Source organism: Mus musculus, chromosome X (genome assembly GCF_000001635.26).
Source record: "Mus musculus strain C57BL/6J chromosome X, GRCm38.p6 C57BL/6J".
In the NCBI taxonomy this organism is placed as follows: Eukaryota; Metazoa; Chordata; class Mammalia; order Rodentia; family Muridae; genus Mus; species Mus musculus.
Genome location: NC_000086.7, coordinates 4286632 through 4300233, shown reverse-complemented (window position 1 = coordinate 4300233; position 13602 = coordinate 4286632). Strand labels below are relative to the sequence as shown.

Sequence of the window (13602 nt, the reverse complement as noted above, 5' to 3'; positions counted from 1 at the left end):
CATCAAAACAATCATCCATCCTGACCAAGTAGGTTTCATCCCAGGGATGCAGGGATGGTTCAATATACAGTAATCCATCAATGTAATCCAGTATATAAACAAACTCAAAGACAAAAACCACATGATCATCTCGTTAGATGCTGAGAAAGCATTTGACAAAATCCAACACCCAGTCATGATAAAAGTCTTGGAAAGATCAGGAATTCAAGGCCCATACCTAAACATGATAAAAGCAATCTACAGCAAAACAGTAGCCAGCATCAAAGTAAATGGTGAGAAGCTTGAAGCAATCCCACTAAAATGAGGGACTAGACAAGGCTGCACACTCTCTTCCTACCTATTTAACATTGTACTTGAAGTCCTAGCCAGAGCAATTAGACAACAAAAGGAGATCAAGGGGATACACATTGGAAAGGAAGAAGTCAAATTATCACTTTTTGTAGATGACATGATTGTATATATACGTGACCCTAAAAATTCCACCAGAGAACTCCTAAGCCTGATAAACAGCTTCAGTGAAGTAGCTGGATATAATATTAACTCAAACAAGTCAATGGCCTTTCTCTACACAAAGGACAAACAGGCTGAGAAAGAAATTAGGGAAACAACACCCTTCTCAATAGCCACAAATAATATAAAATACCTAGGCGTGACTCTAACTAAGGAAGTGAAAGATCTGTATGACAAGAACTTCAAGTCTCTGAAGAAAGAAATTAAACAAGATCTCAGAAGATGGAAAGATCTCCCATGCTCATGGATTGGCAGGATCAATATAATAAAAATAGCTATCTTGCCAAAAGCAATCTACAGATTCAATGCCATCCCCATCAAAATTCCAACTCAATTCTTCAACGAATTAGAAAGGACAATCGGCAGATTCATCTGGAATAACAAAAAACCTAGGATACCAAAAACTCTTCTCAAAAATAAATGAACCTCTGGTGGAATCACTATGCCAGACCTAAAGATGTACTACAGAGCAATTGTGAACAAAACTGCATGGTACTGGTATAGAGACAGACAAGTAGACCAATGGAATAGAATTGAAGACCCAGAGATGAACCCACACACCTATGGTCACTTGATCTTCGACAAGGGAGCTAAAACCATCCAGTGGAAGAAAGACAGCATTTTCAACAATTGGTGCTGGCACAACTGTTGAAATGAAACAACTGAAATGGCTTCTCTGCCATTCAGTATTCCTCAGGTGACAATTCTTTGTTCAGTTCTGAGCCCCATTTTTAAATGGGGTTATTTGAGTACTACTCAGCTATTAAAAACAATGAATTTTTGAAATTCTTGGGCAACTGGATGTATCTGGAGGATATCATCCTCAGTGAGGCAACCCAATCACAAAAGAAGTTACTTTACATGCACTCACTGGTAAGTGGATATTATCCCAGAAACCTAGAATAACCAAGATACAACTTCTGAAACAGAAGAAAATCAAGAAGGAAGAACAATTCATGGATATTTCATTCCTCCCTAGAATAGAGAGTAAAGTATCCATTGAAGGAATTGCAGAGACAACGTTTAGAGCTAAGATGAAAGGATTGACCATCCAGAGACTGCCCCACCTGGGGGTCCATCCAATAATCAGCCACAAAATGAAGACACTATTGCATATGCCAGCAAGATTTTGCTGAAAGGACTCTGATATAACTGTCTCCTGTGAGGCTTTGCCAGTGCCTGGCAAATACAGAAGTGGATGCTCACAGTCACCTATAGGATGGAACACAGGGCCCCCAATATAGGAACTAGAGAACATACCCAAGAGCTGAAGGAGTCTGCAAGCCTATAGGTAGAACAACAATATGAACTAATCAGTACCCCCAGAACTCCTGTCTCTAGCTGTATATGTAGCAGAATATGGCCTAGTTGGCCATAATTGGGAAGAGAGGACACTTGGTTTAGCAAACTTTATATGCTCTAGTACAGGGGAAAGCCAGGGTCAAGAAGTGGGAGTGAGCGTGTAGGAGAGCAGGGCTGGGGTTGGTATAGGGAACTTTTGGGATAGCATTTGAAATGTAAATGGAGAAAATATCCAAAAAAAAAAAAAAAAGAAGAAAAGAAAAAAATCGAGAATCCCCAAATGGGACCTCATAAAATTTCAAAGCTTCTATAAGAAAAAAATATACTACCAAGAAGACAAAAAGGCCTCTAACAGATTGGGAAAGCATCTTTACCAATCCTAAATCTGGGATAGGGTCTCATATCCAATATATACAAGGAACTCAAGCAGTGGAACTCCAGAGAAATCAAATAACCCCAGTAAAAATGTGGCACATACCTAAACAACGAATTCTCAACGGAAGAATACCAAATCACTGAGAATCACCTGAAAAAAGTACAACATCCTTAATCATCAGGGAAATGCAAATCAAAACAACCCTGAGATTTAACCTCACACAAATCAGAATGGCTAAAATCAAAAATTCAGTTGATAGCAGATGCTGGCGAGGATGTGGAGAAAGAGGAACACTCCTCCATTTCTGCAAACTTGTACAACCACTCTGGAAATCAGTGTGGCAGTTCCTCAGACAATTGGGCATACTTCTATCAGAAGATCCAGCAATACCTCTCCTGGGAACATACCCAGAAGATGTTCCAAGTGGCAATAAGAACACATGCTCCACTATATTCATTTAATTGTAATAGCCAGAAGCTGGAAAGAACCCAGATGTCCCTCCACAGAGGAATGGATACAGAAAATGTGATACATTTACACACTGGAGTAGTACTCAGCTATTAAGAACAATGAATTTATAAAATTCTTAGGCAAATGGATGGATCTGGAGGATAACATCGTGAGTGAGAGAACCCAATCACAAAAGAACTCACATGATATGCACTCACTGATAAGTTCTTATTAGCCCAGAAACTTAGAATACCCAATATATAATTTGCAAAACACATGAAACTCAAGATGAAGGAAGACCAAAGTATGGATACTTTGCCACTCTTTAGAATGGGGAACAAAATACCCATGGAAGGTGTTAGAGAGATAAAGTTTATTGCTGACATGGAAGGAAGGACCATCAGAGTCTGCCCCACCTGAGGATCTATACCATAATCAGCTACCAAACACAGACACTATTTGCGTATGCCAGCAAGATTTTGCTGACATGACCCTGATATAGGTGAGGTTATGCCAGTACCTGGCAAATATAGAAGTGGATGCTTAGAGTTATCTACTAGATGGAACACAGGGCCCTTAGTGGAGGAGATAGAGAAAGTACCCAAGGAGCTGAAGGGGTCTGTAACCCTATTGGAGGAACCACAATATGAGCTAACCAGTACCCCCTGAGCTTGTGTCTCTAACTGCATATGTAGCAGAAGATGGCCTAGTAGGCCATCATTGGGAGGAGAGGTCATTGGTCTTGCAAAGATTATATGCCCCAGTACAGGGGAATGCTAGGGCCAGGAAGTGGGAGTGGGTGCGTTGGAGAGCAGGACAGAGGAAGGGTATAGGGGACTTTCTGGATAGCATTTGAAATATAAATGAAAAAATATCAAATAAAAATTTTGTTAAAAAGCAAACAAAAGATTAGAAGGTAGACATAATCAAATCAGGTTTGAAATCAATTATGTTTAAGAAAGAGCACAACAGAAAGAATCAATGAAACTAAGAGTTTATTTAGAAAATCAGTAATATAAACAAATCTTTATCCAAAATAACTAACAGTCAAAGAGTACATCCAAATGAAATAAATCGAACAGACACTGAGAAAATCCAGATAACCATAAGAATATATTTGAAAAACCTGGACTCCAACAAATTGGAAATATCAAAAGAATTAGACAATTACTCTATATATATACCACATGTGTTGATAACATTTTCAAGACAGTGAGAGTGAAATTGAAGAAGATATCAGAATATGATAAGATCTGCTATATTCATGGATTAATAAAAATAGCAAACTAAAAATTACTATCCCGACAAAGCAATCTACAGATTCAGTGTAATTCCCATCAAAATTCCAACACAAAATTTTCACAGATGTTGGAAGGACAAATTGCATCATCAAATGGAAGAACCAAAATTCCAATAGAGCTAAAACAATCCCAAACAACAAAAGAACTGCTGGAAGTATCACTATCCCTGCTTTCAAGTTATAATACAGAGGAAGTATTTCTTGCATGCTGAAGACATATGGATTCTGTTTTTGAATCTAGAATAATAAAAGCAAAATTATATTGACACAAAACCAGACAGATTTATTGAACATGAAACATAATTGTAGACATAGAGAAATCGTTACAATTATGGGCACCTTCTTTTTGATAAAGAAGTCAGAAATACACACTGCAAAAAGGACAACTTTGGCAAATGGTGCTGGTCACAGGAATGCAAATAGATCCACTTAGCATCCTGCACCCCAAAAAAGAAACCCACAAGAAAATCAAAGACCTAAACATAAAACCAGAGACACTGGTGTGATAGAAGAGAAAGTGGTGAATAGCATTGAACTCATTGGCACGGAAGACTTTCTAAGCAGAACACCTTTAGGCCAGGAAGTGAGACTTAAAAAAAAAAAAACTAATAAATGGTACCTCATGAAACAAAAGGGCTTGTGTAAAGCAAAGGACACTATCGCTCCATCAAGAAGGCAGCTTACAGAATTGGAAAATATTTTCACCAACTCCACATCTGATAGAGGACTAATATGCAAACTATATAAAGAACTGAAGATGTCAAGAAAAACAATTCATCCATCTTAAAAATTTGATGTTGATCTAAATAGAATTCTCCAATGAGGAAACTCAAATAGTTGAGAAACACTTAAAGAAATGTTCAACATCCTTAGCCATCTGGGAAATGCAAATTAGAACTACTTTGAGATTTCATTTTACACCTGTCAGTATGGCTAAGATCAACAACGCAAGGGACAGCTCATCCTGGGGATACAGTAAGGGGCACATTCATCAATGGTGGGAGTGAAACTTACACAGGTACTATGAAAGTCTGTGTGATAGTTTCGCTGGAAAATGGGAAAAGATCTACCCAAAATTGAGGTTTGCCACTCTTGGGCACATAGCCAAAGGATACTTCATCCTACCCAAGAGATATTTCCTCAACTGTGCTCACTGCTGCTCTGTTCACAAGAGCCAGAAACCAGAAACAACCTAGATTCCCCTAAAGAGAACATGGATAAAGACTGTCTAGTCTGTTTCCTCCCACTAGCACAGGTTTCTAGCAGCTCCTCTCTTAAAGGTTCACACTGACCACCAGTTCTCCCTGGATGATGATTTAACTGCCTTCCTTGTCAACAATGGTTCTGATCTGGCAAATGCCTGGTTTGCTGGTTATGATGCTCCAGGGCCATCTACCCCTCCATTATGGGGTTGCCCTAGGCACCAGGGCATCACGGTGGGTAAGAGACAGAAGGACACCTTTGTGGGTACTGAGGCCCATTGCAAGAGAGGCATCCTGATCCTGAAGTACCCCCATTGGTCATGACATTGTCACGAACTGGTTCAATATGGAGAAGATCTGGCACCAAACATTCTACAACAAACTGCATGTGGTCCTCCAAAGGAACACTGTGCTGCTCACCATTCCCCCTAGAGCCCTATAGCCAACTGTGAAAAGATGACCCACATGATTTTTGAGACTTATAAAACCACAACCATGTAAGTAGCCATCCAGTCTGTGCTGTTCCTCTAGGCCTCTGGTCATACCACTGCGATTTTGATGGAGCCCAGAGATGGGGTCACACAGAATGTGCACATCTATGAGATAATGTGCATATCTCTGCTCTCCTTGTGCCATCCCGTGTCTGGACCTAGCTGGCCTGTACCTGACAGACTACTACATGAAGTTCATGACCACATGTGGCTATAGTTCACCAAAAAGCTGGGAGGGAAATCATGCCTAATATCAGAGAGAAGCTGTGCTATGTTGCCTTAGACTTCCAGCAAGAGATGGCCACTGATGTGTTCTCTTCCTCAGCAGACAAGAGCTATAAGCATCCAGGTCATCACTATTGTCAATAAGCAGTTCTGCTGCCCTTAGGCTTTTGTTTAGCCTTCCTTCTTGGGTAATGGAATCCTGTGGCAACCACGAAACAACATTTAATTCCATCATGAAGTGTGACATTGACATTCTGTACATGTATAAATAATATTCAGATTTCTATAATCTCCCTAACCTATCTAGACTCCTGCCCACTTCTACAAACCTTTTAATCCCCCTAGTTCTGTTTCAGACATTGGTTTTGTTTGTTTGTGTTTGAGAATCCTAGAGTTTAACTAGGATTATCAGTATGACCATGAGCTCAAAACTCTTTCTTGGAGGCCAGATGCAGGACACTGGATCTGGATCACTGGATGTATGGAAGATAACGATTCTCTCTCCCTCAGAACCCACCAATATTTCACCAAAGGAGGGAAAAGTTGAAAGAGTCCTTCCCTGGCCCATTATTTACTGTGAGGAGGTTTTAGTCATGGGTAGACTTTACATATACTCACAGGTGTTGGGAAGTTGTGACTGCACTGGTGGTCCTGTAGTGAAGAAAACAGATTCCATAGCCCTCCTCTTTATGGTCCAGTTTTTATATATTTTCTGCTCCTTTTTTTTTCCTCTGAGGATCCATGAGGGTTCATGCCTAAACAAGATAGTAATACCATTCAGCCATCTCTTATTATCGTGCTTTGAGCAGTTATGCATATTATTCCTCACTGTAGTTTATTGCGAAAAGGGCTTCTCTGAATGAATCTTGAAGTAGAATTTCCCCTAGATATAAACATAGATACTTAGAAGGGAGCTTGACACCTTGAGACTTTACATAAACAACAGGAATAAATTCTCCCCTAGGGCCAAAGGCATTTTCTATCCTCCTGTGGAACTGGCCTCAAATCTAATCACAGATACACTGGCTATCCCTATAACAGTGATGTCACTATTGTGTAGCTGGACACATCTTTCTTGGCAGATTGGTATTGTACATCATAAGGTTCATATCTGGGTAACTCTGTTGATGCCATTACTCTGCCAGCATCCTGAATAGCACAATCCAGAACTATGAAAGCTAACTAGATGGAAGGAAGTTTTCAGTTACATGCCAGCTCAATTTCTCTATATTTTACAACCACGATGTGGTTTGTCTTTTGTAGCAGGGTCTTATCATATATTCATGGTAGGCAAACAGAAAGAGTGTGAAGAACCTGTATTATTTTCAAGATTTCTGGGAACTTCCTGAACATACCTGGCATTGGGATTTTTTTTTTCGCTTGATTTTCAGCAGCAGTATTATGTAGACATACAGGCCATCTACCAGCTAAATATGTGTCTTTTGAGACTTTATCAATTTTATTATAAACAGTAAGTTTCCATGTGGATTTTCAAGTATATCCTTAGCTTTGTTTATCCCCTCATCCCACCAGCTTTTCTACCATATCTCTACTTAAATTTTCCTCATAGGTTGAATATTCATATTAGTGATTGTACAAGTAATGCGCTTATGAGAGGACAAACACTTTCACAACTTAAGCATTTCTGGGAATCTATTAGAGAAAAAAAGAATCAATATAATAATCTATCAAAAGGAGGTGGCCCTTGAGTGGGGTAAAACGCTCATGTTGCAACTGCAAGCCAATACTGATACTGACACTGTCAGGATCATACTTCCTAGTAACATTTATTGTGGTGAAACCTTCACTCTTCTCACAGATTATTCTTGTGATATCATCTAGGCATGACTAAAAGCAAACAAATTAAGGAATGTGACTTTTTATTACCCTTGAAACTATTATGAACTTAAGATTTCTGATTTCTTTGGAAAGTCGGGTACATTATATGGTGATTCTCTGGGAGAGAAAGATTAAATGATGTTTTGCTAAGGCAGACACTGGTGAAAGGATGCTTTGATACTGAAGATGCACATGAAAGAAGGTTTGGCTGAGGCCAACACATGGGTGACAGGATGATTTGCTGAAGTAGACACAATTGGGAGGATGTTTTACAGAGGGAGATACAGGTTAGAAGATGTTTTGTTAAGACAGACTTGTGAGAGGAGAGGTGGTGTTAAGAAAGAATATAACTATGACCTCACAGACACTTGGAGGAGTGTCTTGCATTGGTTCACCTTGCTCTGCCTCGATAGACTTTGCTGGCCAGGCTCTGGGAATGGATTGCCAGCACAGAGGAATAAAAAGAAATATTTAAACATTAGACTTGGCTTCTTACAGATTGCAATTTATTAACAGTAAGGAGTCCATATAAAGTTAATATGTAAATGCAAATCAGTAAAACAAAACCATAAAACACGCATACATATGCAAGTTAAACAAATAACTAGATTTATAAGGAACTTTTAGAAATATATATATATATATATATATATATATATATATATATATATATATGCAAAGCATACACAGAAATTGTTGATATAGGCATACAACTACTTGCATGAAATACTTCTCATTAATCCTAATCAAAAGAGGCTAACAATAAAATTAGCAATAACAATGTTTACTGTTTATATTGGCAAAAGCAGTTAGTAAGTGCTTATCTCAAATACTACAGACATTTGAGTGCTCATAGTCAAGGGTCAAGGGTTGGAATATGTACAATCTTAAACACACATCAGGATGAATTTGGCCTGGTTGTTCTCTTTACGGAAAAGAAAATTCAGCTGGCAAGGTTGAAAAACTAGGTGAACGAGGTTCTCCAGTTTGATGGAGGTCATCTTCAGCAAAATAGTGTGGCCCACTTAGAAATAGTGGGAGAAGGGAGAGGTGAGGGGAAAGGAGGAGCAGAATGGGAAAAGGAAAGGAAGAAGGAATTTAGGAATAATGGAAGGGAGGGAGGAAGGGAGATGGGAGGATGGTGGGGCAAATGTGCACGGGAGGAAGGGGAAGGAGGAGGGAGAGGGAGGGGTTGCTATCAGGAGGCGGGGCCTGTGCTCAGGCAACACACATGTGGACAATGAAGAATGCCCTGCCTTCTCTGTGACGTCAGAATCTGTAGTAGAGAAACCCAGAGAAGTCTAGGCAGGACTGGCAGACTACAGCAATGCCTCAACCAAGAAGCCTCTGCGAGAGCTTGTTCTAGGAATTTTCATCAATGGGGCTTTTAGTCAGCAGGGTCTTGAGATGCAGGGATTCCAGTCTGTTACAGCCACAGCCAGAAGCCATAGCCGGAGCCAGCTACATTCCTGGCAGTCGCAAGCGAAAAAGAAACAGTTTGGAGGAGTTGGCAACAAGTTCTAATGTTCATGGACCTCAAAACCAGGGAATGTATCCACATCAAGTTCTCAACTACATCTACTGGAAAAGGGTTAAGATCTCATCTAATGATGCTTATCAAAACTTATTTTTGGACGGGCATGATAGCGACATTAAAATCCGTGCTCTGGGAAAAACATGGTGTTTACACAAAGTATTTTTATGTCAGTCAGTCTACTTTGCTAACATTCTCAAAGGTACTTGGAGAGAATCACACCATGGTGTTATAAATCTGATCATTAAGAATGAGGATATTGATACCCGATCTCTGCATTTTGTGTTTGGTGCTTTGTACACGGATGCGGATTTGTCAATAACACCTCTGGAAGTTCCTCAAGTTTTGGCAGCAGCATGCCTGCTTCGGGTGGATCGAGTAATTCAGCAGTGTGAAGGAATCATGAAAGAAACTATCAACAGGAACACTGTGTGCTCCTATTATTTGGCAGCAGAAACCTATAGATTAAAAGCTGTAAAGATGAGATGCTTTGAATGGCTTCTTTGCAATTTGATGGTACATCCAAGTGTGGCACTTTACAAGGAAGTAGACTTGAAGTTGATGTATCTTCTAGCACTGTCTTCTGACTTACTAGTCATGCAAAAGGAGATTGATGTATATACCACACTAAAAATATGGATGTTCCTTTATCTTAATCCATGCTGGAACGGAACCTTGAAACAGCTTTTACAACACGCAAACAACTGGCTTTCCACCCACATGGCATATGTTGATAACATCAGTTTTCTTGAAAGTGAAGAAGGACTAATATTTCAACCAGTGTTTAAAAAGCTGAGATTTCAGCACATTATCTGTGACTTGACTTCCACAACTATTCTTGAACAAGATCGACTAATACCTATGGCATGGTTGTCACCCATTTACAAACAACAGTGGTTGACTTTGCTGCGAACACAAGAATATGGGGTAATTGGACCACAAGTTATCAATGAACAAGAACTTGAAGAATGCACCATGAGGTGTGGTACAATGATCCCCAAGGATGGAAGATATACTTGGAAGTGGTCAGTTGGACGACTTGGCTTTCCTTTACGTGTGACCTTTACCAGGCAGTGTGTAATTTTAAGGCAACGGTGTCAGAGGTGTGATGGTTCTGCTTGCCACAACCATATCCGAAATGTCATATTCAGAATAACTTTGGTGTGTTTTGATTCCAACAAAAGAGTAACTTTCAGAAAGACAACAGGTTATAAAATCCTCACCTTTGAATATAAGGAGGAGCAAATTGTAATGAAATTGGATAGTGATGTTCTAACCTTCCCTATGTGTATATTCTGCAATTTCCTTTTTGTAAACCTAGGAAATGCAGAAAACAAGTAATCTTATCAATTATTAGACTGTAAGCATTTTACAAGTATTGAATGGTTCATTTAATATGAAGGCTGTGTAATGACTACAGTGAAGAAGACCAAAAACAAATTCAATATTCTTTGGAGTCTAGTACCACCAGAAGTGACTGCTTCCCTCCATCACCTTATTTCCATGTATTTCTGAAGAAAACCTTTACTTCCAACAAAGTATTTGTCAAATCAAATAAACCTAATCTTCTGATTTAAATTTACCATCGAGATCCAAGCTTGGAATGGAAATAAGAGACTATATTTGCAAGGTAAAACATCTCAATCAATTTGTTAAGTAGATTTGGCCCTAGCTAAAATTGAGACAAAATAAAATCATGCCATTGTTGAAACTGTTGTGAACCAATGCATTCATTATGACATTATTATAAGACGTAAATCATTGGTTAAAAGGGAATATTTGAGATTACTCTCTGTGTGGGCTTTCAAATAACTAAATAATGTCGTTTGTGTTCGGAAAACATTTACTGCTGACTATGTCTAACTAACTATATATGCACACATACAGACATTTATCTTATACTTAAAGTTCATGCCCTATCCTGGATAAGCAAGGGAATTATATATGCAATATATTTACATAGAACTATATATACTTATGTAATATATTTATGTATTGATGTAAGGGTAAATACCAAGAATCCAATTTTTGAAAGGGATAAACAAGATAGGAAATGGAAAATAGGCCTTCATGATACCTATCATTTGCTATCAAGGTATGAGCTGTATCATAGTATACTGATCAATTTCTCTGCCTTAATTTCTTTTACTGTTGCAGTGATTTTATGTTTTTAAAAAGACCTTATGAAATCACCTTAGGGGCAACAGTTTCAATTATCTCAGACTTTGAGTCTCTAGGCTTCTGCGGCAGGAGGTTGAAGAAACTGGTCACATCACACCTACAGTAGAAAGAGATCACCTTAATGCAAGTACATCAATAACTTTCTCCGTTGTGTAGAGTTCAAGACTAGAGTCAAGGAATAGTGCCACCCCGGATAGGTAGGTCTTCCCAAGTCACTTTATGCAATCAAGATAACCTCCAACAGGCATTCCCAGAGCCTGGACTCTCACATGATTGTAGATGCTGTCACAATTCTTCCTCTTGTCAACATGATACAGGAACACACCACTTTTAAGCCATAACCTAACAACCTTTGGTCTTCATAGGTTCACAACCATGGCATGGTACAAAATTCACTGTATCCAACTTTGAAAGTCCCATAAATAGTTCCCTTGTTCAATGTGGCTGGTTCTGTGCCAATGCCATGATGATTTTACTACTATAGCTTTGTAGTCTAATTTGAACTGGGAATGGAGTCCCCAGTTGTTCCTTTTTAATTCAGGATCGTTTTAGCTATCCTGAGTTTTCATTTTATTTTCTAGATGAAGCTGAGAGTTGTCCTTTCAAGGTCTTTACCTTATTTCTCTTGGTTACTAGGCCTCATGTGCTCATGATGCCTCCTAAGTTGACTAGGCTTCACCTATGTCTACTAGTACTCACATGTACACCATGGCTCATATGGATATTCCAGTTACCCACCATTACTGGGCCTCCCATGCATGCCAGGTACTGAAAAAGCCTTTCAGTCCTTCCAGGCTAAGGAAGCTAGAAACGTTTACCACATCTCCAGTGTTTACCAACCCTCTCATACTCACACAGCCACCAGGGTACTAGGATCCACCTGATTACAAAGCCTTCCATACTCTCCAGGCCTCCCTTGGTTAATGGCACTCACTTGCTTGCCAGGCCTCACATGATTACTAGGCCTCACTTGGCTACTAGGCCTCAAGTGGTTTCTAGGTTTTTCATGGTTTTGAGAGCTTCCATGTATACTAAGCTGCTCATACTAACCAGGCTTCCCCTGTACACCTGGCCTAACCTGCCATCCAAGACTCTATTAGTTACTGGATCTCCAATGCTTCCTGTGCATTTTATGCTTGCTTACCAGGCCTCTCACATTTACATAACTCACATCCTTACTAGTCCTTCCAAGATTTTCAGGTCTTTCTTTGTTACTAGGTCTTCCATAGTTAGTAGTACATCCCGTTCTTGCTCAGCTAATCATGCTGTCCATGCCTCCTAAGTTTCCCAGGCCTCCGTGGCATTCAACTTTGCCAAATAGTTCTAGACCTCCCATGCTTTCCCTATCTTCCATGAGTTCTAGCATTTCTGTGTTTACTAGGCCTCCTAATTCTGACTAAGCTTCTCTTGCTCACTGAGCCTCCTAACTTTTTCAAGAATCTCAAGCTAACCAGACCTTTTGTGTCCATCAGATACCCTATTTGTACTAGGTCTCCTATGTTTCCAGGTCTTCTCTAGGTTCTAGGACTCTCCTGCTTACTAGGCTTCCCCATGCTTGGATCCATCTCATCCTTGGCAGTCCTTTTCCAGCCCTCACAGGCTTAACACTCCTCTGATGTATTTTCACACCTCCCAATCCTTCTAGACCTCCAGGGCTTTCCCCATCATTTTTGGATTCTAGCATCCCCAGGCTTAGTAACCCTGTCCTTATTCACCATGCTTCTAATGCTTATCACACCTCCTAAGCTTTCCAGGTTCCAGGGCTTAGCAAGCCGCAAGTTTTTCTCAGAAAGCCCATGCATCCCAGGTCACTCAAATTTAACAGGTATTCCAGGGAGCCATAACCTGCTTGGTCACAAGGCCTTCCATATTCTCTAGGCCTCCCTAAGTTACTAGACCTCATTTGTGTACCAGACCTCACATTTATATTAGACTTCATTTGGCTTCTGTGCTTTATAAGACTCTAATCATTATTGAGACCTTCTATGTGTACTGAGATACTCATATTACCCAGCATTCCCATGTACATCTGGCCTAACAGGCCAAGTAGGACTCTGATGTTTGCCAGGTCTCCCAAGCTTCCCCCCCACATCTTATGCTCAGCAGCATAAGATGTTTATCCAGACCTCACATCCTTATTTGTTCTTCCAATATTTCCAGGCGTTTCTATGGTTCTAGAATTCCCATGGTCC

The 13602-nt window shown here is 39.8% G+C and overlaps 1 protein-coding gene and 2 pseudogenes across 1 annotated transcript; all 3 read left to right on the top strand.

Annotated features, from left to right (window-relative positions):
* Positions 1-13602, top strand: part of Gm14362 — a 222809-nt pseudogene that overhangs the window by 70194 nt on the left and 139013 nt on the right.
* Positions 5243-6110, top strand: Gm14348 (predicted gene 14348; annotated as a pseudogene).
* On the top strand, positions 8989-10948 carry Btbd35f20 (BTB domain containing 35, family member 20). The gene has a single exon (NM_001085553.1). It carries the CDS (start codon positions 9074-9076, stop codon positions 10568-10570), a length of 1497 nt encoding a protein of 498 aa, NP_001079022.1. The 5' UTR covers positions 8989-9073; the 3' UTR covers positions 10571-10948.